General features: G+C 36.4%; 1 protein-coding gene and 1 long non-coding RNA gene across 7 annotated transcripts in view; one reads left to right on the top strand and one right to left on the bottom strand.

The window, feature by feature from the left end:
* DDC (dopa decarboxylase) overlaps positions 1-27079 on the top strand; it is a 130405-nt gene extending 103326 nt beyond the window's left edge. For 5 of the 6 annotated variants that reach the window (XM_072598166.1, XM_072598168.1, XM_072598170.1 and 2 more), the window contains 5 exons: positions 8007-8026; positions 9767-9865; positions 13405-13506; positions 23122-23343; positions 26598-27079. In XM_072598166.1, the coding sequence (XP_072454267.1) occupies positions 8007-8026; positions 9767-9865; positions 13405-13506; positions 23122-23337 (437 nt within the window). In that variant the 3' untranslated portion in view covers positions 23338-23343; positions 26598-27079. Of the gene's footprint in view, positions 1-8006; positions 8027-9766; positions 9866-13404; positions 13507-23121; positions 23344-25615; positions 25677-26597 lie in introns of all 6 variants that reach the window. The other variant, XR_011964621.1, reaches the window with a different exon arrangement.
* LOC140497335 (uncharacterized) lies at positions 1650-23193 on the bottom strand. Its single transcript, XR_011964623.1, has 2 exons — positions 23104-23193; positions 1650-1824 (listed from the first exon to the last, which is right to left on the bottom strand). It is a non-coding gene; the product is annotated as an uncharacterized lncRNA (long non-coding RNA).
* Positions 27080-27726: the final 647 nt, after the last annotated feature.

Genomic DNA, 27726 nt, shown 5'->3' with positions numbered 1-27726 from the left:
TCCCCTCTTCCCTTCTCATTCTCTCCCTCACTCCTTCCCTCCAACTCTCTTCCCATCCTCCTCCCTCTACTCCTCTCTCCCCTTCTCTCTCCCTCTCCCTTTTGCTCTTTCGACAAACAATATAAGCAGTATACTTTTATTAAATGATTTTTGTAGAACCATGTTATAATGTTGTTGGCAGAAAACAAAGAGACCACCTATGGCAACCACAGTGAGATTCACCAGACAACACAAGGTTTGCAATGTGTAAAGGACCTACATTATCCCTGAATCCATTGTGTAGCAAACAATTTTGTGATGGGGTTTTACGGCACTATATCAATCTCCAAATGGACCATCTGTAGGCATTTCAAACTCAACATGACCAAGACATAATTCATTATCATCCCTCACTCCCCCACCCCAATTTGTCTCTCCTCTGAACCTGACTATTTCTGTTGAGGACTCCATCATCCTTCCACCCACCAAGGCTCACAACTGGAGTTCTTGACACTTTTCTCTCCTGCATCCCTTATATTCAGTGGCCAGGTCTTTTCAACATCTACACAACATTTCTTATGGACATTGTCTTCTTCTCCTTTGCATGTCCAGACCCTTATCACATCTCACTTGGACTACAATAACAGGTTCCCTTGGCTTCTGTTCTCTTCCTTTTCTAATCCACTCTCCGCGCAGCTGTCCAGACAATCTTCATAACGCGTCATTCTATCATGCCACTCCCTTACTCATAAATCTTTAATAGCTCTAGCATAAAATATAAAATTCTCAATCTGACATTGCAGGAAGAAAGGAAAGCAAGCATGCCTACTATGTGTCAGACACTGTGCACAACACTTTACAATTATTATCTTGTTTGATCCTCAAAACAACCCTGGGAGGTAGGTGTATTTTCAACTTATAGTTGAGGAAACTGGAGTAGACAGAAGTTAAGTGACTTGCTCAACATCACATAGTTCATAAATGTCTGAGGATGGATTTGAACTCAGGTCTTCCTGACTCCAGGCCCATGCTCTATCTATTGTGCCACCTAGCTGCCTTTACAATCTGTCTCCAGTCTCCTTTTAAAGGCTAATTGAACATTACTCCCCTTCATACTCCAGTCAAATTGGCCTACCTGTTATTTCCCAAACTCAGTACATTGCATCCTCCCTCTATGCCTTTCCTGAGGCTGTCCACCACGTCTAGAATACATTCCACCTTCAATGTCACCTCATAAAACCCTTAGTTTTCTTCAGGGATCAGCTCATGTGTCATTTCCTATAAAAAGCCTTTTTCGATCCCTTTAGTTGTTAATATTCTTTCCTTCTTCCACAGATTATCAAGTTTCTACTTTCTGTTGGTGAAAGATTACAAGAAATAATAGATAATGGAAAGAGTGGTGGCCACAGATTCAGGGCTACCTAGGCTCAGTCCTACCTATGGCGCGGACTGACCCTGTGATCCTGGGCAAGAGGGCTAGGCATCTATCTGCTTTGATAGAGGGAATTCCTCCCAGTGAACTGCATCTACCAATAAAATCACAGGTTGACCAAAGCCCCCCAAACAAACAAAGCTTAACTGTTTAATACACACACACACACACACACACACACACACATATACACGCATACTTAAGTAGGTAGATAACAGTTATATGTAGACTCTGAGGGTTGGTTTTCATTTTGTCTCTGTATACTTAGCACATACAGCACTTAATACCATGTGATGATATGCTCAGGCAGCCTCAACTCTGCAGCCCCAGCTTCCACTGCCAAATGTCTTCTACCACATGGTGACCAGGGTGAGATTATGAGAAAAGATTATGGCTGAATGCTGCAGGAGCACCTGTAGGGAATGGAGAAAATCAAGCTTGGAGGAAGGAGTTGGGAAAAAGTAGCTTTACCCTAGGAATGTGCTGGTAAATGTTTAACAAACAGCTCTTCTCCCCACCAAAAATAAGCCCATGACCCACTTTTAAATTTAATCTACACTATTAACATTTTATTCACCACTTTTTAAAATCTAGACAATCCAAAAATCAAAAACATTCAAGCCCCGAGTTGTAGCTTTCTGATGAGTAAATGCTCATGCTGAAATTTTAACAAATGGTTTTTGTGAGCTGGTATGAATTGGGCTCTAGCACACCCGTGATCTAGCCACACCAGGGTAAAGGTCAAACAACTGCTACCATCACCCATTGTTAGATTTACAACTGAAATATGGCAGACTGATAATACTGGGACAAACAACTTCAGCATTCAGGCAGCAGTGTTATCAAAAGTCAGACCCCCTATATCTTTTATTGGCAATGCTCTTTAGAAGATGAAAGAATTGTTTTCCTAGGTAAGGGGACAACTAGGGCTGTGTTTTAGCTTAGTTCTTAGACTCTCACTGGAAGCATCTCATAATTGAAAGACACAAGTTATTCCCATGCTAATTGACACTTAAGAATGACTAGGAATCCATTTTTATTCCTACTAATGTCATTATAATAATTATTAATTAATAACAATTATAGTATACATTTATCAAGCATGACAAATATATTACATAGGCACTTTGTACACTGAATTAGTTAAGTAGCCAACAATCTTCATCTCAAGGTCCTTTTCTTTCTCATTAGCTGTGTTTCCTTCCCAGCTTAAGTCCCATTATTCAGCAATTTAAAAGGCTTCACTGATCAGATAACATGATTTCTGATCATTTACTTTTAACAACTAAAGGACCTTCTTTCTCCAAAAGAAAAAATAGCGATTATTTGTTATGTGCCTCCTTAATGCCTTTACAATTGAGCAATTCTATGGTCTTTCCAGCAGCCAAGAATATCAGTCAGACCCTTTCAGCAGACACATAAAGCCCTAGCTCATCCTTGTAAATAGGATATTCATGCCCTGTTTAGTCCCTGGTTGAATATAGATATGGGCATATAGCTAATAATCACCCAGATAAGAAATAATGTGGGTCCCATTATGCTTCACCAGTTGTCTGTTATCTTTGAGTTATTAAAATACATTAGCCCATTACAGGAACATGAAATTATATGCCCATCACCAATTGCCTCATGGTTTACTATTTGTGTTCAGCAGGAGCTAAAGGCAGAAATTCTATGACATTAAAGCATTTCTCATCTGGCTTCAATCAGAAGTTCAAAGCCAATGCTTCCTTTTACCACTAAGCTGTAGAGGAGGAACCATACAGGGTGCATAATGAGTTGCCAGTCTAGTGTAGTTGAGAGGCAGTGAAGTGTAGTGGATAGAGTTCTGGACTTTGGAGTGAGAATTCAATTTAATTAACATTTACTCAGCCCCTGATTTTTGTATGCAAGGCACAGGGGTTAATGTAAGGCTTAGATAAAACATGACATCTCTGTCTTCTTGGACTCTGTAACTACTGGGTACCGTAGGGAGGAGAAGGTTGCAGTGGGTGGGGGGGAGAGAGAGGATGGTGCCCTACCCTCACCCAATCTAAGTCTGAAGATCTGGATTCAGGACCTATCTCTTCCACTTATTAGCTAGGTAATTTAAGAGAAGTCAATCTCTTAGCCTCAGGTTTGTAAAAGAGGAACAATAATACTTGGTCTTCCTATTGCATAGAGATGTTTTGAGGACCCAGAAAAATAGGCACCGATCTGGTATAATGGATAGAGAATACCTTGCTTAGAGTCGAGAAAGTCTAAGTTTGAATCTTGCTTGAGATAGCAGGTATGTGACCATAAGCAAAGTCATTAACTTCTCAGAGCTTCAGTTTCCTTGTCTGTAAAATGAGGATTATAATACCCTCCATCTCACAGAATTATTGTGAGTATCAAATGCGAGCTTTGGGATCTTTGAAGCACTACATAAATACTAGCTATTATTTAGCTATCATTAAGTTCTGTAGTTTGTTTTATAGGCTGTTACATAAATCGAAGTTGTTATGTTAATAATTTGCATCACATTGCTAAGAATTTAGATAAACACAATAATGATGATAACAATAAACAGCTATTTTTAGTGCTATTTCTCTAGTAATTCCCTTATTCTGGGTGTGAGGTTAAAAAACAATGCAAACTCATTGCCAGAAGTATCCTCAGGTCTATATGGCAAATGTTAATACAGTAAAGATCTTTTAAAAATATATTTATAGTCTCCTTAGCTATGGGCTTAGAATGCCTGTTTAACAAAAAAAGATGAATTTGAAAGTCTGTATTTAAATTCCTTATATCACCTATGTGAGTACATGGTGAGAAGACATAGGTCACATGAAAAAAAATCAGATTTTAATTTATTGAAAAGCTCATATGAATCAGAAGTTAGACATGGAAGCCAAAAAAAAACAAAAAACCCCAACAATTAACAATAAAATGGCTGCCTTTAATAGAGCTACAGTATCCAGAAGAGAGAGGTGATAGTCATCTTGTACTCTACACCCGGTTCAGATACCAAGAGGGGGGTATCATATTCATTTAGAGGTGCTGCATTTAGGAAAGGAACATTGACAAGTTGGAATACACCCAGAAGAACATGACAAGGATGGTGAGAGGAGCTGAAGTGATTCTATGATGCTATATAAGGACGGATTGCTGTATGAAGAATTAGACTCTTCAGCCGGGAAAAGATAAGACTTAGCATGGACATAATATCTTTCTGTAAATATGTGAGTGCCTGTCAAGAGGAAGAGGAATGTCTTTACTTTTCCTTGGTCTAAGAGGGGAGAACTAGGATTAATGGGAGAAAGGTGAAAGGAAGCAAGTTTTGATTCAACATAAGCAAAATCCAAGAGCTTTTTCCAGTTAAGAAACATTAAAAAACGATGAGAGATTTCCCAAAGTGGAATTGACTTCTTTGGGAGGGAGGGAGGTCCCTGACACTGGAGTTATCTGTCTGAGGCTAGATGACAACTAGCACAGGATGTATTGTAGAGGGAAATAATGCTTCATTATGAATTGGAACAGATGACCTCTGCAGTTGGTCCCAGTTCTAAGATTTGAAGATTATATGATTCTAAAAACTAGAACAGTATAGCTAATCCAGATAATTCTGGCAAGAGTAGATAGAGGATCAAATAAAATTATATATCTCCATATATATCTATACATCTATATGTTTTATATATGTATATCTGCATACACATATGTATATACATATGGAAGGAATAAAGGTATAAAGTGCTTAGCAAACCTTTAAGTGCTATATAAATGTTAGCAATTGATATCATCAATAACCAGTTTATAATTGTGAGATAGTACAGGGAAGGAAAGAATAAGCATTTGTATGGCACTTCTTATGTACCAGGTACTGTGCTAATTGCTTTGCAAATATTATCTTATTTGATCCTCACCACAACCCTTTGAGGTAGGAGCTATTATTATTTTCACTTATAGTTGAGGAAACTGAGGCAAACAGAGGTTAAGTGACTTGCCACACATCTAGTGTCTGAGGTCAAATTTGAATTCAGGTCTTCCTGACTCTAGATCCAGTGCTTAAGCTATTAGTGCAGCATAGTGATCTCTTGACAAGCAGCATACTATTGTTAAAGACATAAAATGTTAGGACTTGGATTTCTTTTTATAAAAATAATAATATTTTATTTTTCCCTCAATTATATGTAAAAACAATTTTAAACTTTTTTTTTAAATTTTGAGTTCCAAATTCTATCCCTTTATCCCCTGCCCCTTCCCTGAGATGGTAAGCAATCTGATATAGAATATACATGTGCAATCTCAATATTAGGCATTTTGTGGAAGAAAATTTGAAAAGAAAAAAGGAAGGAAGGAAGGAAAGAGGGAGGAAGGGAAGGAGGGAAAAAGGAAGCAAGAAAGGAAAAAAAGAGAATAGTATGTTTCAATCTATATTCAGATGCCATCAGTTCTTTCTTTGGAGATGGATAACATTTTTCACGATGAGTCCTTTGGGATTTTGTTGTATTGCTGAGAATAGCTAAGTCATTCACAGTTGTTCACTATACAATATTGCTGTTACTGGGTAGAATATTCTCCTGGGTCTTCTCACTTCATTCTACATCAGTTCATGTAAGCCTTTCCAAGTTTTTCTGAAATTGTTCTGCTTGTCATTTCTTATAGCATAATAATATTCCTCTATAATCATATGCCACAACTTGTTCAATCATTCCCCAATTTATGGACATCACCTCAATTTCCAACTCTTTCTCACCACAAAAAGAGCTGCTATAAATATTTTTGCACAATATGTCCTTTTCCCATTAGGATTTGGCTATTTGTTTTTAATATTCTTCCTAAAATGTTCACCATTAGCATATGATGTATTTAGGGATCATTCTCTAATAATTTCAAGATTCTTTTCCTGAGTTTTACTAATAGCTCATAATTCATTTGATAAGTATAGCCCCAAATATTTATTTTTCCTAAATGTATTCCTTCAGATTTATCCATACTGAAGTTCATTTACTATTATTTTGGCCATTTATCCTAGGAAGATATTTTTATAGCTTATTCTTGCTAATTTAACATCTCACTATCAGTGACTGTATTCAGAATAGTGGGGAAAGAAGGGAAGACTATGTCACAGTCCCCATCGTCAAAGAGTTTATCTTCTTGGAATACTTACTTTGTGCTCAAAACTCGAGGTGAGGGACAGGGAGGAGTATAAAAGAAGAATAATACAGTCCCCATTCTCAAAGAGTTTACACTTTGATTGAAGTGAGAAAATAAGGTAACTTAAAGAACAATATAAGAAAGCACATGCTAATGTCAGTACATTTAAGAATTCATAATATCACTTGGGATAGGTGTACCTTCTCCACCAATGCAAATTGTAGCCTGTAATAGATGGGTTCTTTGTGAAAACCTAAGAAAATTCACCTAGTGGTCAACATTCTGATGATGAACTGAAAATATGTAATGAGGTGCTAATGTAATCAGGCAATTGAGAGATCAACATTAACCAAAATGGTTAAGACAAACATAGAATGTTGGTGATAATTAGGGTAAATGAAGTTATACAAATAATCTGAAATCTTCTTCTGAACTAAGAATTACAATATTATTGTCTATGCATCCTTCACCAATATTGCCACAACAACTAAACTGACCATTTCTTTTGGTTTTGCCTATCCATGTTATGGTAAAATTATAGTAAGTCACTTTTCCCCCACTGGTACATTGTAAGAAACCCTAGTGATCTACAAGGTAATAGGGGTACTAGAAGAAAGTCATGCTTCTACACGGCATCAAATGGTTATACTAGTGGTTTGGAAGAATAGATGCAAATCTTATCCATACTTTGATAAACAACTCAAATTCCACCTTCTCAATGGATGAATCCTTCCCTGAACATTATAGCCACTCTTCTCATTTCCTACTAACTGCTTGACAGTAGATAAAATGCTGCACCTGGAGTCAGGAAGACTTCTTGCTGAATTCAAATTCAGCCTCAGACACATACTAGCAGTTTCATCCCAGGCAGGTCACTTAACCCTGTATGCCTCAATTTCCTCATCTGTAAAAAGGAAATGGCAAACCACTCCCATACACACACACACGCACATGCACACGCACACGCATACACATATGACAAATATCCCAAAAAGATGTGAATAAAATTCTGGGAGGATTTAGAGGGGAAAGAAATAATTTCTTGTAGGCTATTTAGGAAAGTCTTTATGAATGGTGTAGCCTTTGAACTGGACCTTGAAGATTGATTCCTCATGTGCAAAGTGAGAAATGTTTGTCTAAGATCCTCTCCAATTCTAACACTCTCTGAGTCCATGATTTTATGACAGCAGGCATACTACATGTGGAAATAGGAGGAGAGGAAATGGGGAAAGCATTATTGTCATAGAGAATGGCATGAACAAAAGCTCCAAAAAACATGCCAAACATGTTCAGGGAAGATGAATAGTCCAATCTAGAGTGAGAGTGTGTGGAGGGGAGTAGTGTGAGATAAAGCTGAAAAGCTATGTTGTAGGCAGAGAAAATGAAGGGGATGAAGGGAGGCCTGAGTAGTTTAGATTTTAAAATTTATTAACATATTCAATGACCAACATATCTTTTTAAAAAATTGTTTCAGGTCTTATCACTGACTATCGGGTAAGTAAACTATTTGCCTGCTTTTCCCCCTCCATTTTAAATCATGTATCTCCCCTAAAAAGGAGCATCTGTTGTTCTACATGTATTTGTGTACAGTCTGTTACCTACTATCATTCCTAAGGTCAAAAAACCTACAAAATTAGAACTTCTAAGTTACACCTTTAAGAAAGTTAGGTAATGCTCTATAAATTAGTGGACAGCTTCTTCTGTTTCAACTAACCCATTCTCTTAGGTAAGGCTACTAAATGACAGTTTTGTTTTCTCATGTAGGCATTAAAAAATAATTTCCAAATATATAACTGAGGTTTCAAAATATCTAGCTATTCACTCTGTTCACATATACACCAATACTCTCTCTTCCTCTGTCCTATCTCCCCAAGTACAGTGAATGTACATGGTCCCAGTCATATATAGCTCCTCAAAGCAGTTATGACCTAAGAATGCTGGAATACCAGAAGAATCAAGCCAAGGAATACAAAGACAACTTCCTGAGGAGCAGAGACTATTTCCATTATACTCCCAAGTAATGGAAAAGAGTATGAAACCATGGGCAGTTACATGATGCATAATATAATTGGATCCTCCCTAGATGTATGTGTATAGTGGAGGCTGAGGGTGAGGACTGAGATGAAGCCCATTGAATTATTTATTTTTAAAAATGCATGATAAGCCAAACATAGAGGGTCATACCTATAATCACAGCTACTAGGGAGGCTGAGCCTGGCAGATCTCTTGAGCTTAAGTGTTCTGAGCTACAACGGACTAAATCAACTGGGTATCTGTTAAGTCAAGCATCATTTGCCCCCTTGTCCACTATAGCGAGCCCCTGGAAATGGATAAAGCAGACCAGATTGGAAATGTAATAGAATGTTAAAACTTCCATGCCAATCAGCAGTCACGGTGATGAGAGAAGAAGACCTAGTCTTTTCTTTAAAAATGGTAAAAAAAAAAAAAATTTGGCAAATATGAATTGCCATTTATAAAAAAAACTGTGGTCCAAAGGAAGAAATATTTTCAAATAACTGTTCTCCTGTCCCATAGCCCATTCACTGTACTCCAGATACAAAGTAATTTAAACCTTCTTTGATAGAAGTATTTGTTGCAACATTTTCTTCTCTGGAATGTGCTCTGAACCCAGCTCTGCTCTGCAGACTCTCATTAGGATCCTTAGGATATTAAATCTACTACATACAAATACACAAGGACAATGTGTCTGAGCAGAGAGGAAGGAAAAAGTTGTCTCCTATTTCTCAAATGCTCACCGCACTGTTTCCCCTCTGTTATCTCCATCTACTGCGTATTACTCCAAAGAGGCTACTTGCTTTTCCCATTTGAGCTTGAGAGAGTTAGTAGAAGAAGAAAAGAGAAATAGATTTAATGTTCCATCTATAAATACAAGTCATTCACATAAGAAGAAAAAAGAAGTCTTTCTGTCTAACATCTTTATTTAAAGTATAGGACAACAGATAAAATATTTCTAGCATTTCCAAGGCTATAATAGTCCCTGTTGTGTTCATTATCCTTCTTACGGTTTGACTTAACACTTTGAAGGCACAACAAGCCCCTTATATCTGATTTATACTTTTCTTAGAATAATTGAGTTTGTCCTATAAAATTCCCTGTATTTGGCAGGAAAGTGTACAATGCTGACAAATTGCTTTGCTGAACTGGTAAGCGAGACAGGGAGAAATCATTCTTACCAAACTTCTCTTTGATGAGGTTCTTTGTCCCCATTTTCAGCACTGGCAGATACCACTAGGTCGGAGGTTTCGCTCTCTGAAAATGTGGTTTGTGTTTAGGATGTATGGTGTGAAGGGACTACAAGCGTATATCCGCAAGGTAATTTTATTTTTATTAACTTCTCTGTCTAATTTGGAAAGAGGTGTCATGGGCAGATTTTCAGAAACTAAGGAAGTAATTCCTCTCTGTGTCTTCAAATACCCAAATAAATACGCACAAACTCCCAGTCCAGTCTCCATTGCTGTCTCAAGATAATCAGATTTCTGTGGATGATTGCTCCAGTCTGGGTATGGTGTTGAGGAGGAGGGAAGGCAGGAAATCAGGCTTGGATCAAAAGCCTGAGACTCTGAAATTTCCTTCCTCTTCATACATATCACTGACGTACTAAGGACACACCTTGTTCATATTCTTTTACCTATTATTTTACATACAGCACCCCTTTGATGGATTTGCATAGTAGACAGATTATGAAGTGTAACTTTATAAACCTCATTTTGATTGTTTGATCTGAACAATTAGCCTGAGTTACAAGAGTTATATAATTCAAAAGCAGAGAGCTGCTAATTAAGAAGTTGTTAAAAACGTGATTGTTGATTTGTCAAATGTCCCTTCAAATATACTCCCAATGAAGGAATAGCTGATCAGCTCTAGAAGGATATATGGATTTAAAAGGACAATTTAGGATTCTTCTTCCTTCATAGTCTGGTCTTTGAGGAGACCCATATGTCAATAAGAGCAGTCCTGAAAGAGTTATTAGTCATGTTTTAGTCAGCGCCTGTCTCACCTAATAGATTTCCAAGGCATTAACAGAAAACAGGGAAAATGGTAGGACAACTTATAAAGGCCCAAATGGCAATGCTATAATCTATTCTTCCACTCATCAGTACTCTCTCCCTATACAAAATGCATACTTCTGAAGACCGCTGAGGCTTATTTTTATAGGATAACAATATGTAAATAGCAAAAATGTATTTGAATAAATTTTATTTAATTATGTTAAGCTAGTCTCAAGAGAAATTATGATTTTCATTTCAACATTTTAATATTTTAAAAATACTATAACTAAAGCTCACAATATTAGTAGTAACTCACAGTACTTGACACATTTAAAAACAATTTATATTGATAATTACTTAATTTTCTTGAACCAAATCTGCTGTCATTGATATAAGGAGCTCCTGATGAGAAAACTCTGTGGTAGTAAATATCAAAGTCATGATTCTAATCAAATTTTCCTGACTCTGAGTCCACTACCCCACGCTGCCTCTGATCAGCAACTCTTCTGCAATTTATAGACTTAGAGTTGCCTGGGAAACTAGGAGTTAAGTGACTTGTTCAAGGTTGCACAGACAGGACATGTCAAAGCCACATCCTCCTGAATTTGAGGCCTCAGTAGAAATATTATTATATCTATATTCTCACTAAATTGTGAGCTCCTTGAGGGCAGGCACATCTTTTGCCTCTTTTTGTATCCCTAGAGTTAGCATGGTGCCTGAAAACACAGTAAATGTTTATTCACTGACTGACTACATAGCTCTCAATTTATAGTCCTTATAAAAATCTACATAATACAACATTATACCTATATAATAAGTAACATTACAAGTCAGAGGTAGTATAACATAATGCAGTAAAAGGAAAACTCACCTTAGAATCCCAGCTCTTTATATACTCCCTTTGTGACTTTGAGTAAATCACTTAATCTTTTGGGTCTCAGATTCTTCACTTGTAAAAAAACTAGTGGTGGGACTAGATGGTTTCTTCCGACTCTAAAGTTATGATTTTAATAAAAAAATTTTATAATACATTTTATGGTAGGAGTCTCTGACCTTGTAAATATTTATATTGGATACGGGTCAGCAAACAGGGGCTGGTGCATTAGATTTAGAGTACAATAACATTTGTTAAATTCATAATTATCTATTATTAAAATAAATAATTTTTAGATTACTTATTTTTACTGAATGAATACATTTCTGAATGAATACTACATATAAACTTTATCAGTTCATTAAGGTGGCTAGTCTATATTGACAAAATTGGCCTTACTCTGACCATGTTCCAGTTCCATATTTGTTTCAGCGACTCTAATAGAGCCCCACATTTTTTCTCTCTTAGAGTATTTTCTTTTAATATTCCTATTTAATGGGATAGTAAAAATGATCAAAACGTATGATTTGTTATCTAGACTTTGCTGACTTATTATTGAGGTTTTTTTTTGTCATCAGCTGTTTTAAATAGCTCTTTCCTTCCAAAACATTCTTTAGGTCACAGCCTCATTTTAAACTTTGTGTTCTGCCCTTTAAATGTAACGCAAACAGCAAAAGGAGTAGAAGAGTGAGAAAGGGTTTGGAAGAATGGGAGAAATGGAAGCAGAGTTTGGAGAGAACATGGAGAGATAATAGAGGGAAGGAAAGTGGTTCAAAAGAGGGGAAGTGGACCTCAAACTCAACCGAACCCTTCAGTATTTTTCTTAAGGACCCTGCCTACCCTCTTTCACTTTGAATCACTGTATACACATATACACATATATATGTGTGTGTATATTTACATAAAATATATTACATATATAGTTGAATCATCATACATATATGCATGTGTATACACACATACATATATGTAAACACTATGTTCAAACTTTGATTCACAACATGGAAAATGGTAGCTGCAGAGATATCAAAATGAAATATGCATGGCAACTATTCCATGAGCAAATCTATCATTTGCCAAATCATTTGGTGCCCTCTAGTGACAGGACTGGCAATTGCTTGATGTTAAATACAGAACTTTTTGAAGAGTCACAGAATCACAGAATTAGAGATAGAAGGGATCTTAGGGGTCTAGAGGTCATCAGATCCCATCATACAAATGAGAGAACTGAGGCAAACCGGTTGTCTTCTTGCCAACCAAACTGCACATTTAGATCATAGAATCAGTTATAAAGGTCAAAGGGACATGAGAGGCCATCTAATCCAACCCCTTCATTTTATAGCTTCAAAGAAACTGAAGCCCAAAGTTGTTAAATGAATTGTACAAATTGTTCTTACATAGTTGCTATACTTAAATGATAGTAACATGGAAAGTCCAGGCAATTTTCTCATAGACAATAAATAATTTTAACAAGGTTTTGAGTTTATAAAATGTTTAGTAGTTATAGGTGATTTTTCACTGGAATCATGCTCCCTTAAGAATGGTATATCATTGGGTGATACACAGTCTCCAGAATTATTTTAGGGGGAGTTATTTTTTAGATTTATGCCTCATTGTTTTACATGTTTCATTGCTATGCATATTCTAAAATTATTAGACTCTTTAAAATGAAAAAATAATAGTCATATCAACAAAAGAGTAATGGCTTAGAATTGTTTCTGAAGACTACTTCTTTGGAATGACATAGTAGTATTCCTTTCATGTATATGTTGGGCTATATGACCCCCAAGGTCCCTTCTACCTCTTATATTCTGTGATTCTGATATCTAATAATGAAACATTCTTTCCGTATGTGTAAGAATGTCTGGTATTTGGAGTAAATAAAATCGAAAAAATCACAGCAGTGTATTACAACTTAGTAAGTAATAATTGTTTGTAAGTTACATTGGGATTCAAGATTCAGTCCCATTCTCCTTTTCTCTTTCAAGCATGTGAAACTATCACATGAGTTTGAATCTTTGGTCCAGAAGGATCCCCGATTTGAGATCTGTGCTGAAGTTGTATTGGGGCTGGTATGTTTTCGAATAAAGGTAAGTTTACGTTATTTTAAAAATCTTCCTTGTCTACTTTGGAAATAATAGAGATACTAAGAACAAATAAAGCAAAAAATCTTTTTAGATACTTTTTGGATGACTTTAATTTTAGTGGGATGAGTCCTAACAGGTAAGTAAAAACAATGTATTGCTTCTTGGGGTTTATTTTTACTAATCAGGTTGAGGTAAGTAATCTATTCTATGACATTTGAGGTTTGACTACATCTCTGGTGCAAGGGTATGTTGACAGATTTTTAATAACTGGCTCTCCACAAAAAAAAGCACATATAGCACATTTTAAAGTTTAATCTACATTATTAACATTTTCTCCATCACTTTCTCAAGTCTAGATAATTTGAAAAAATAAGTTAAACCCTGATTTGTAGCATTTGACGATTTCTAGGGTGTAAATGCTCATATGGAAAATTTAACAATTGGCTCTAGCTAGACCATTTGAGCTGGTTTCACCACACTCTTGCTAGGGTGTTGCTTAGGCACTACATAACTTTAGAGTCCAAAGTAATGAATCTTTAACTCTTTATTAAATAGTAACCAGGAAGACTTCTTTTTCTGAGTTCAAATTCAGCCCCAGATGCTTAGTTGTGTGACTCTGGGCAAGTCACTTACCTGTGTTTGCCTCAGTTTTCTCATCTGTAAAATGAGCTGGATAAGGAAATGGCAAGCCACTCCAATATCTTTGCCAAGAAGACCTCAAATGGGGTCACAAAGAGTCAAACACAATGGAAACAACTGGACAATAACAATAACAACGACAAAACATTAAATCTTGGACTCAATTACACTCAGGGCAAAGAGTTCTAACTGGAATCTTTGCGTTTGGATTTCTTCTATGCTCCCTACTCAAATACAGCACCAATTAACAGTGAAGTAGTGCCTCAGATTGGTATGTTCCCAACTAGCCCAGAACTCCTCCTGTCTGATACTCTAGTGCTTTGTTTCTCTAGTGTCCGGCAAAGCTCCCTGCACAGAGTAGACCTCACAGTAAATGTTATCAGTGATAACTCTGTATTTAGTGTTAGGTGGGCCAAGGGCAATCTTCCTTCAACTCAATTCAATTCCACAAACATTTAGTAAGACTAGATGCTGGGAAGGCTAAGATAAGAAAAGACTCAATTTTGGACTTCAAGAAGCAGAAGAGCTTTAATGAGACCCAGAACCCTCAGAATTCACTTATTTCTTTTTAATTGGGATGCAAGACCCAGATGTGGTATATAAAATCTTTGACAGCCATTTAAATTCAATATTAGAATTTTCTATTGTACCACTGCTATTAGAATCTGGATTTATAAATCTCTGTGGTTATTTTAAAGATCTTTGATAGAATTCACAAATGTTATTTCTCTTGTCATAGCTATAGTGAAAATTTTTTGTCCTCCCAAACTTTATCACACACTTCTCCTGGAAAAAATGACACAAAGTTGTCCCTCAGAAGGAGGGAATTCTACCCTTGGGTTCAATTGTGAGGGGAACCAGAGACCCTGGAATATTACCCCCATGTAAGGCTGCTTCTGGGCAGGTCTCTGAATGGAGGACAGAGAAGAATGAAGCATGATGGGGCAGGGAGAGAGCTCTCCTAGCTGACGATCTGGTATCTTCCCATTTTAATTATTTTTTCTTCCTACCTAGACACTAAATTCTATTATTTATTTGCTGTTGTAGAATTGCAAGCCTTGGCAGTATTCTCTGAAACTGGTGTCCTCTAAATTCAGCACCTTAGGAAAAAGCCCCAGTTAACCTGCCCCAATTAGGACAATTTTCAGTGGTACTCATTTTCTCTTTTTCACCCTGACCACAACCTTTAGTAAAAACAACATATCAATTACCCATTATAGTAGAGGAGTTTTAGGTCACCAATGTAAACTTCAACTTGCTTTAACTGATCATATCAATAAAAAATATCAGGTCAATCAAATTCATTTGTGCAGACAGATAGACTTTCATCCTTGCATAACTCATGGTGTTGCAGAGAAGGAGTAGGCAGGTAAAGTCTATGAAGAGCACCATATGATCCTCCAAATTAAACTAATATATACTTTAATATTCCATGACCTGCATGACTTTAAGCAAAGGTGGACATAGAGGAACAACCTAAAAATACAATGGAAAATATGGACCAGGATGAAGAAATTAAAGAGGCTAATGGCTTAAATATTATAGAGAAGCCTCATGCCTGTGTTCCGTGAATACTTTCTTTAAGAAGAGAGGCAGGAGGTGCTGAACATAATCAAGACCTGAATAACACCATATCAAATTAAATTAACCATATTTTTGATAAGAAAAGACTTTATCAACATGGGAGTAATTTTTAAATCACCTGCCTTTATCTAGTCAGAAGTTTTGCTTGTTAAAGCAAAGATCAAAATCAATATTAAATTAGAAGAAAGAATAAAAATGAGAAGATACAGCATTCAATTAAAACAGCTCAAATTGGAAACACTTAAGATGATCTCATTCCTCCAAATGTGAAAATGATGAAAGAACATACACCTGGACTATTATATATACCAAGGAAGTTAAGCCAATAGAAACCAATGGCCACAAGGAACATATTCAGATCATGGTAACACAGGAGTTTTTGATTTTTTTTGTATCATGGATTCCTTTGGAAGTGTGGTGAGGCCTTTGAACCCTTCTCAGAATAGAATTCTTAAAAGTATAAAATAAAAAATACGTAGGACAACAAAGCAAAACAAGTATATTAAAACATAGTTATCAAAATAGGCAAATGAGGTCACACAACCCAGGTTAATAACTCCAGTGACCTAAGAGCATTTAAGGATAAATCTGGAAGGGGAATAACAAATAAACAAATTAAAGAAATCTGTGAAGATTTCTAAAGAAAATTCTTTTCACTATCACAAAAAATGAAGAAACCCCATTGGGACTCTACCATCACAATTTACAAATAACAATTTGGGGAAGTAGAAAATGGTGCTAAAGAAAACAAAGATGGAAAGAAAAGTTAGATTGGAACAAGTAAACTCTATGGAGCTTCATGCCAAAGGTGACACAATTTTGATGATATTGAGGGAGAAATTGACAAAACACCTGATAAAGGAGACAATACCAAAGGCATGGAAAAAGTTGGCCAAAAATTATCAGGAAAATAACAATTAATCACTTATGTACCTACTTTGTCATTTCTTCAGACATTTTTATAAGACTAATCCACACATATGTTGAGGGTATCCTTGGTGAAGATACGAGAAGGCACAAGCAGGCTTTCATAAATATTACTCTACAGCTGACTACATGTTTATGCTCATACAGTTAGCACATGTAATACCAGATCTCAGTGTAATTATTGTTTGATCATATGTAAACATTTAATTCAATAGAACAGCATGCTACCTTCAAAGCTCTTGCCCAACAACACATCTCCCATGCATATATTAAAATGATACAAAATTCCTCAGAAGATACAACTAGAAAGATACTCTGATTATTTATATCAAGTAATGTATAAAACAATGAGATTCATGCTTGCAAAAGGCAAGTTGGATAGAGGAAGGACCATCAGAGCCCAAATGGAAGAGGGATTCCCTGTAGATGGTGAGATCCTCCAGATACTCCTGTTTAAAAATGGCATACGTGATGATTGCATTAAACCATATAACATGACAAGCATCTACAACCACCCAAAATATTTCAGGCTACTCATATTTCAACTATTCATAAATAAAAAACCATTACAATGTGTTCTTGTTCAGGTTATGATATACGTTTAGATATCCCATTTCTTGAGGATATGTCTTGGACAGGTACCAAAGATCAACCATGAATTGGATCAATTCCAACTGAATCAGGGCTGGATTATTTTAAAGACATTGCACAGTGCATTTAGTAAACTCTGAAACAGAGGCCCATCAGCATCCTCCCAATGATACTTGATGGCTGTGAATCATAGACTATTACAATTTCTGATGAATAAAAGTTGGGGCCAATTCAAAGGGTAATAGAAAGATGCATGGTGGAGATAAATTGGTTGGAGCATATTACCAACCAAAAATTATGAACCAGAAATGGAGAAGATGACATTAGACTGAAATATGACTGGAAAAGTCTTATTTATAGAACTGCCAATTAAACAACCAGAGTTAGAGATAACTGGTGAAGAGCTTCTGTGAACCTTTGGTATCCTCCACATAATGTGAAGTAATTCAGAGGCAGACCCTCCTCTCCAATCCTTCCCCTTCACCCTCTCAGCGCATTGGATAGAACTCCTGGAGAATAGACATTTTGGGGAACACTGATAAGAGATACAGAAGCTGAGAAGACATGGTTGGTTACAGTCTCCACCACTGGAGTTCACAGATCTGTTGACATATCAAAGATGTACCACACTGAGTTACAGGATATCGAGTTGGAAGGAAACTTACAGATTATCTAATTTTATGATTAAGGAAGTGAGGCTTAGAATAATGAAATGACTTTACCAAGGTCACATGGATAGCAAAAACAGAGGCAAAATTTGAATGCAGTTCCCTTAACTTTTTCTATACTATTCTTATGGTCCATTGTTCATGTTCCAATAGATAATTTATCCAATTCCATTCAATTCTGTTAACCAGATGTCCATTAATCTGCAGACTGATGTCTGGTACATGTGCACTCTGAGGAGGGAAATTACTTTAAATGGATTCAGGGCATTGTGGTGTTCCTTCCAGACAATGTTCATCTGATACTGTTCCTAAAAGGGCTCATAGAAATGAGCTTTTATAGTGAAGCTTTTCTAAAGCCTTTTAAAACAGTTCCCAGTTGTTTCAGTAACATAGTGAATGTTAACAGACATTTCTTCCTGAGTTCTTCAGTTGCCTGAGTGACTTGGTTACTTATTTATTTATCTTTTGACTGTTTATTGAGGAGTCAAACTGCATGTCTGATAATGAGAGCTACAGTAGAGCCTCCTCAGAGCCCAAGAAGGAAGGGAGTTTCTTTTGTGCTGCTTCTTTCATTAGAGAGAAGGTCTCCTGCTGTGGGAACAGATGCAGCATATATTGAAGTGTATGGAGCTCTTGGAAAAGGTCTTTTGAACAGAGCTGCGTTTGTTTAAACACGCAGCCCCTGACAATGGGAACTTTGACAAGTCTGCTGAAAGATTGGGAGGTGCAGGGCCAAAGGACCCCAAGTAGCACTATTTTCTGAGCCTGTCCTCTTCTATAGAACAGGTGGGCATTCATTCATAGCTTGGTCTAGTGGAGTCTACCAGCTGTGGAGAATGCAGGCATGGCTGAACATTCATGATAGAGAAGTGAAAGACTTATTTATTTTCTTTACTCCTTTATGAACAATTTTAAGTAATTTAAGTTGTCTTATCTCACTTTAATCAGAGGTTTGTTTTTCCTAACTTTAAAAATTTTCTTTTTTCTTATGAATTTGACCATCAATCAAAAAAAGATTTCAATATACAATTAGCAGAACAAAGGATTGTATAGGAACCTGGGAACTTCTATTACATACAATTTAAAAATATATATTAAATTTAATTAGATAGTAACAAAATTAGCTGGTTTGTGTAGCCCTCTGAATTTCTTTCTATTTTGTATATTTTTAAATGTTTTATTAATTCTCTCTCAACTTTCATTACTTCTTTTTAGCCACCAGCTCAATTCTCCCTAAAACCAGCTCACCTTATAAACATGTAAGCACAGTTAGTGGCAATGCTCATAAATGCATGTCTCATTTTGTATCTCTAGGCCATTAATTCTCAGACAAGAGGCAGAAGACATAATTCATTATCAGTCTTCTAAAATCATGATTAATTACTGTACTGGTGACAGTTCTAAACTATTTCAAAGTGGCTTTTCAGGAGTGGAATTATCAAAAGCCTTCATTCCAATGTGCCTGTGGTTTGGCGGTTGAGAATAAAATCATCTTCCAATGTAGCTAAACATTTTTCTCTGGGATCTGACATAAGGCAAACTTGCACAAACTGTATAGTATTATGTGATCCAAAATGTTCTCCCTCTACTCAACTTACACCCCTTTATTATTCATCTACCCGGTGTAGATGAAATAAGAAGTGGCACTGATACATTAACAACCAATCAGGAGGTTTGTATTTTGCAGGAAGAATTCCCTCTCTGAAGGAAACAAATTTTTTGGAGGGTGGTAAACAAAGTTAGCCACAGTTGAAAAAATGTTGGAGTTGATTCATCTTTTAATATTTGGTCAGTTAGAATTGTGACTTACTATTTTAAAGATAATAAATAAAGATATATAAACTGATCAATTACTTTTTACTGCCCCTTCTACAGCACAATAAATATCACCACTTTCTAATTCATCCCTTCTTCTCTTCTACCTGAATCTTTGAACTATTTTTTGTTCTTTGTGTTTTTCCATGGATTAATTTAATCCAACAAAATGTCTTAAAAGCCTACTCTGTGAAATGCACTGCCCTAAATGGCTGTGAATACAGAGATGAAACTAGACATGTTACATGTCCTTAAGGAATTTACAATCTGGTAGTACCAGGGTACGCTGGTGAATCATTAACAACCAGCTGTCTGGGGGGAAGGGGAAGCAACATACTTAACACACACTTTTAAGTTTAATCTGAATTACAACATTTTCTCTATCATGTTCTTAAGTCTAAACAATCAAAAAAAGTAATGTGTAGGACTGCTATGTAACACTTGCCAATTTCCAAATTGCAAATGCTAACACTAAAAATTTAAAAATAGTTCCCATGAGCTGACACAAGCTGGTTCCAGCACACCCTTAGAATGTGTAAGGTAGAATAGATAAGGCAGACATGTGTAGTTATAATATGAATTAGAATATGAGTATATCAAGAAAGTGCATAGTAACAGAAGAGATTTGAGAGAGAGGGGCTGCATTTAAATGGGGATACTTCATGAAGGAGGCTGCACCTGGACTGGACAGAGGAAGGGGAAGGCTTTCAATAAATGATTTAGGGGAGAGGGAAGAAATCCATTCAAGATGTGGGGCACAGTGGATATTGAAGAACTGGAGGCAGTGGGTATAGACTACTCTTCCTCATCATTCTTTCCCTTCTCCTTGCCCTGAATCTAATCAGGCATCTTTCAGCCTTAGCGCTCACCTCTCTAGCCAGAATTCATACTATACCTCTTCATGTACTTCATATTCTAGCAAAACTACTAGTCAGTTACTTGTCTCATTCTGTACTCTCTATCCTCCTTGCATTTCTGTAGGTCTTCTGGTATGCCTGGGATGGAGTTCCTCTTTACTTCTACTGTCAAAATTCTCTCTTCGTTCAAGACCCAGCTCAGGTCTCTCTTTCCTCATCCTCCTAGCAGAACCTGATCTCCCTCTACTCAAATTCTCTTAAAAATACTTTGTCTGAATATCAGTTGTGCCCTCATCACAAAACTGAGCTAAACAATTTGACCAAAAGCTGGAATTGTTCTTATACTTACCTACCTCCAAAGGTAGAGGTAAACCAAAACATACACTAGTTCACAAAATTAGTAACAACAGCAATAATATTTGAGATTTATACAGTGCTTTAAGGTGTACAAAACACTTTAAACATATTTTCTCATGTGAACCTGTATTATTTTCCTTAGCAATCCTAAAATACATTAATTCAGGTCACTGAGAGAATATTTCCCATATATAAGAAAAACAGAAAATTAAGAAATCAGTAGTTTTAAAAGGGTGCACTATCAGTTTCCCCAAAGTGTAATGGCTGATATTTACACTAAAGGAAAAAACTATGAACTATGTGCCCTAGATTGTTACAACTGAAGATGCTCATTCTGAACAGCTAGGAGTAATAACTAAAAAACAATCAATTTGATAACATAAAACAGCTACAGAGTGGATTGTTAAAAGATACACATTTAATAAATTCTCTTCTTTTTTTGCTTTTAAAAAGTCTTCTCCTTTATGTTCTTTAATTCTCAACTCTTATAAAGATAACAGATTTTATTTAAATTTTATCAAATTAATTACTAATAATTATAATATATAATTTATTTTAAAATTTTTATTTTTTATTGATACCTTGAGTCAAAAGGGTAAGCATATACATGAGTCATTCTCTTTTGAGACTCTAAGGAAATACCAAGATGCCCAAAGTTAACAATAAGATGCAATGTTCTAGGGTCATGTTATGAAAGGATAGTCAGACTATCCAATAGCACTCAATTTATGGAAAATCTTGCCCAAGGTTCTATCTGTAACTTCATCAGTTCCCATGAGTTTAACTATCATCTCTATGCTGATGACATACATATACATGTCATCTCAGATATAAATCTATGTGTAAGAACACATAATACATATACAGATTAGATAGATGAATAGGTAGAGACAGATAGATAATATCTAGCCTCCATTTCTCCCCAGAACTTTAGTCCTACATCATCAATTACCTATTGGATATTTCAAATTTGTTGTCCTAAAAATAGCTCACATTCAACATATCTAAAAATTAACTCATATCTTTATCCTTAAACTCTTCCTTCCTCCAAATTTCCCTATTTCTGTCAAAAGAACAACCATCCTTCCAGTCCTCCCAGGTTCATAGTCTCAATATTATCCTTCTTCATTTTCCCTTACCACATATATCCAATCAGTTGTCAAATCTTTAGTTCAGTCTCCACTTCTTTCATTTCTCATCCCTTCTCTCAACTAACAGTTACTGCCACAGTTCAGGTCGCTATCTTTCCCCTAGACTATTGCAATAGTCTCTTAATTGGTGTCTCTGCCAGAAGTCTCTCCCTACTCCAGTCTATCCTCCACATTGTTGCCAAAGTAATTTTTCTTAAGCATAGAGTGGACCATGTCACTCTCCAACTCAACTGCAGGGGCTTCCTATTGCCTCTGGATAAAATATAAACCATTCCATTTAATTTTGAAATTCTTTCACAACTGGTTTTAGCCTATCTTTCCAGCCTCATTGTTTCTGTCTCTACTGCACTCTATGATTTAGCCAAACCAGCTTCTCTCTTCCTCAGGCACAACATTCCATCTCCGGTCTACATGCCTTTGCATTGCCTGTCCCACAAACAAGAAATGCATTCCCTACTTACCTTTGCCCCAGAAAGTCCCTTTTTTCTTTTAAGATGCCTCTCAAGTGACATCTTCCACATGAAGCCTTTCCTGATCATCCAACTGATAGTGCCCTCCCCCTCAACCTGTCTTGTATTTAGCTACTTTGACTTTAAGATTTATACTGTATTTTCTCATATATGCACTTGTGTCCCCTATTAGATATAAGCTCTTTGCATATTGTGATTCTTTTTCTTTCTTTCTTTCTTTCTTTCTTTCTTTCTTTCTTTCTTTCTTTCTTTCTTTCTTTCTTTCTTTCTTTCTTTCTTCCTTTCTTCCTTTCTTTCTTTCTTCCTTCCTTCCTTTCTTCCTTCCTTCCTTTCTCTCTCTCTCTCTCTCTCTTTCTTTCTTTTTTTTTTTTGCACTTGTATATCCCCAGTGCCTGCCTAACACAATGCCAGGCATTAGCTAGTACTTGATAAATGCTTGTTGATTGACTAATAGATAAGTAACAGCTAATTAAGCCCCATCCCCCCAAAAAGTCTTAAGCTGATGAATTTTGAAGTACTAAAATAACCACAGATGACTCACCCTTTTAAATTCTTTCAGGGTTCCAATGAATTGAATGAAGCACTTCTTGAAAAAATTAACGAAGCCAAGAAAATCCACTTGGTTCCTTGTCACCTCAGAGACAAGTTTGTGCTGCGCTTTGCTATCTGCTCTCGTACTGTAGAGTCTGTTCACATCCAGCACGCCTGGCAGCACATTACAGAACTGGCGACTGAGCTGCTGAAAAAGGAAAAAGAACAGAAAATGAATCAGTAACTGCCGGTAAAAATTTCTTTCATGTGTTTCATACTATGGACTCATGTTGTGGTAAGAAGCTCAACTGGGTGGCAGGAGACCTGGATTCTAGCCCCAGCTGTAGCATGTGGTATGAGGTCTCTAAAGTGCCTTCTGATTCCCTAATTCTGGTCATAAAGTAGAAACAGTACTGAGTGTGGAGTCAGGATAGGGGCTCAAATCCTTATTGTGTCACGAATTATCTTTGTGACCTTGGACAGGTCATTTAAACTCTCTGGGCCTGAAGTTCCTTAGATGTAAAAGGGTTCAACTAGATGATCTTCAAGGTTTTTTCATTTTTGATCTTATGACTTGTTTGGGTCAAAACAAGATGAGGGCAATGGTGACAAATCAAAACATTATGACCGTTTTCATATTTTCACAGAGGTAGCTAGGTAGTGCAGTGATTAGAGCCTTGGACTTGGAGTCAGGTAGACCTGAGTTCAAATCCAGCCTCAGAAACTTACAGCTCACCTGTATGACCCTGGACAAGTCACTTAAACCTCTGTCTGACTCACTTTCCTCATCTGTAAAATGAGAATAATAATAGCACCCACTTCCTAGGGTTGTTTTGAATATCATACTGTGATAAAACACTTTGCAAAATTTAAGCTAATTATGTAAATATTATTATTGTTATTATCTCATTAAAATTATACTCTATTTCCCTGCAAGACAAACTCTATCATACATATCTAATAACTTCTTGGCTAGGTTACCTCCAGGCCTGTTTATTACTACTCTTATTTAAAAATACAATAAAAAAGTTAAATAAACCATTAAAAAGACAAAGTCTAGATAAATGCTAGTCAATGCAAATAGAGAATGGATAGTTTAATGTTCTAGGTAGATTTATGCTCAAGGAAGATGAAGTTATTGAAAATTTAGGGGAAGATGATACTTGTAATATTTAGACTTGTAGTGCTTGAGAAATTTGAGCCTTTTTGCCCCTATAGAAAAGTCAAAACAAAGCAAAATGCTCAAATCATGTATGCAGGAAATATTAAAAATAAAGTCTTATTAAGTGGATTTTGACTCTCTCTAGGATAAAGCACCCAATGTTCAGCCCTCAACAATCTGACTCTTATTTGCCTTTTCAGACTTATTTCCTATCACTCTCTTTGTGCCACTCAAACTGACAGGTTAGTTATTTCCCATGAAGGCATTCCGTCTCCTACTTCTCTACCTTTGCTCAAGTGTCCCTTACTTGCCCCACCCTTTCTACTCTCCCAACTGCTGTCTGGAAGGCACTCCCTGCTCCCTTTTTAGAATCCCTAGCATCCTACAAAGCATAGCTCTAGGACTTCCTCTTATAGGACAACTTTTTTAACCTCTCCTCCTCACCACCCTCTTCCCAGCTGTCAGTGCCCTCTTCCTTTGAAATGACTTTGGATAAGTTTGTGCCAGGCACTGTGCTAAGCTCTTTACAAATATTATTTCATTTGATGTTCACAACAACCCTAGGAAGTTATCCTATTGTTATTCCAATTTTACAGATGAGGAAACTGTGACAAATTGTGGTTAGTTACTTGCCTAGGGTCACACACCTAGAAAATATCTGAAGCCAGATTTAAACTCTAATCTTCCTGCCTACGGCACCTAATTGTCTCCTATTTGTTGTGAAATAGTTAGTCTTTTATATCTATGGTCTTTTTGTAAAGATTATAGAGATATTAAAATTAAAGTAAAAAAAGAGGAAAACATGTACTCATGCAAAAGAAAGGTTTGAGTTTATCTGTGAAATTCTCCCACTGCTCCATTTTCAGTACATCCTTTTATACTGGAGGGTCTGACTGGAGTCCATGAGAGATATCTGAACTTGAATGGAAAAATAATTACATTTTATTTTTACGAGCCTCTGACTTAAATATAGCATTCACTACAATTATTTAAAAAGGTCAATCAGTCAATCTACATTTATTAAGCATCTACAATATACTTGGCACTGTACTAAGTGCTGGGGAAATAAAAAGAATCATTCCCTGCCCTCAAGGAACTCACAATCTAATAGAGGTGACAACTTGTAAACAACTTCATCCATATAAGCTAAATACAGGATAGATAGGAAATAATCAATGGAGAGAAGGCACTAGAGTTAAGAGAGATTAGGAAAAGCTTCCTGTAGAAGGTGAGATTTTAGGTGAGACTTGGAGGAAGGTGGGGGGAATCCAGGAAGGAGAGAAGAAAAGAGAAAGATCATTCTGGGAAGGGGGAGCAGCCACTGAAAATTTCCTGAGGAAGATGATGTGTCTTGTTCAAGGAACTGCAAAGAGGCCACTGTCACTGGATAGAAGAGTATATGTGGAAGTGAGGTGTTCAAGGTAAAGTGTAAGAAGACTGGAAATGTTGGGGGGAGGGGAGGGAGGAAGACAGGTTTCTAGATTATGAAGACCTCCTCACATCAAATAGACAATTTTCTATTTGATCATGGAAGTTATGAGGAACCAGTGGAGTTTATTGAATGGGATCTAGGGATGTGGGGGGAGAAGACCTGTGCTTTAGAAAAAATCACTTTGTTGGCTGAATTTAGGATAGACTAGAATGGGGAAGAGACTTGTGGCAAGCAGACCAAATAGAAGACTATTGCAGTAGACCAGGTGTGAGGAGACAGAGTCTGCAACAGGTTGGTGATTGTATCAGAGGAAAGAAGGGGGCATATTTGAGAGAGACTTTACAAAGGTGAAATCAACAGATCTTGGCAATAGATTGGATATGGAATGTGAGAAATAGTGAGGAGTCAAAGATGATGCCTGGATTGTGAACCTGGGTGAGTGAGAGGATGATGGTGCCCTTGACAATGATAGGAAAGTTGGGAAGAAGGGAGCATTTGCCTCAATTATTTAAAAACATTATTCTGAGAAAGGGTCCCTAGATTTCACCAGACTGTCAAACAGGTCTATGACATACAAAAAGGCTTAACATACCTGCATTATCCCAACAATATTCCTGATAAGTCCCGCAAGTGCAAGAGATATCTCCATTTTCCAAATAGAGAAAACAATAGCTCAGATTCAGGGTACCATTTAGGGAAGTCAGAACTAAAGTTGGGTTATAATCCAAATGTTCTTATTTTCAAAAAAGTCTTTTACATTGTATAGTAAATTTTATTTTTTTAAATCTCTGCTTTCAAAATGTAAAGCTTTAATGTATGTAAAATGCTTATTCTATGTCATAGTTAATATATCTACATTTAGAAGGGTGATTTCCAATTAAATTGTACTGATTGTTTTATATTTTCACAGAGACAAAGAGATGGAATGGAATAGATACATAATTAAAAAATAAAAATCGTCATGACAGCATAGTAACTTAAGGAAGTCCAAGATTTTCTCTGAAGTTGCCCAGAAATATCAACTTGGAAGCATTCTTCATTGGTCAAAATAGATGCTGGGTTCTTTGTTCCTTTAGTCCTATCAGATTTTTTTATTTGATTCTGATTTTTGTCAAAAGTTAGCTTATTACAAAGCATGTGAAATATTAACATGTTCTAAATGTTTGAGTCTTAATCATAAACACACAAAATGAAGCTACCATTTGTGAGATGAAATTGTACTGTAATTTTAATTGTTTCTGAAGTTATTGTGATGGTGCATTAAATGAAGACTTATCGAAAGGGCATCATGGGCAAACTGAATTTATGTGACTTGATGCTGTATCTGTAGTCTTTCAGAATATTTTTTGATGTGACTATATGTTTAATAAACCACTTCGATGTGCTGCATAACTGTCCATTGGCTATTAATCCTGGTTTCTACATTAGACTAAAAAGGACGTTGTCGACATAGGCTCCGGAGCCTTTCCAAAGTAATCTAACAACTTGATGAGCTAAAATAATAACCACCACAAAAAAAACAAAGTAGGGCTGAGGCATCCAACAAAAGCAGATTAATACCAAACATCTTTCTACCACACATACATAAACACTTCCATGCACACTCAAGCAAAGTAGGGGAGCAAGAAGGTTCTTGGCTTTCTTTATGTTGTTGTAATGAGAGAAACCACTTCAACTTTTTCTAAGCCCTGGTTGCTTATTCAAGAAATTGTTATTGATAATAACATTTGGATAGTCCTAGTTATTAAGTAGTTTTTACTTATATTACTTACTCATACTTACATAGTTTTTACTTATACCTAGTTTTGTCTCTTTGAATCTTCCACTGATATTGCTTCTGGTTCTGAATTCTGGGGCCAAACAAAACAAGTTTAACCCCCCCTCTATGTAACAGTCCTTCAAATATTTGAAGACAGTTACACCTCTTCCCACTTTCCCCACCCCTCAAGTAGTCTCATATCCTGGCTAAATATCCCAAGTTCCTTCAGTCAGTCTTCATATGGTGTGAATTTGAGGCCCTTTACCAAGAAAGGTGCTTT

This window comes from Notamacropus eugenii, chromosome 3 (genome assembly GCF_028372415.1).
Source record: "Notamacropus eugenii isolate mMacEug1 chromosome 3, mMacEug1.pri_v2, whole genome shotgun sequence".
Taxonomy (NCBI): domain Eukaryota; kingdom Metazoa; phylum Chordata; class Mammalia; order Diprotodontia; family Macropodidae; genus Notamacropus; species Notamacropus eugenii.
The sequence above is the reverse complement of the archived record's forward strand: the minus strand, read 5'-3'. Positions and strand labels throughout refer to the sequence as shown.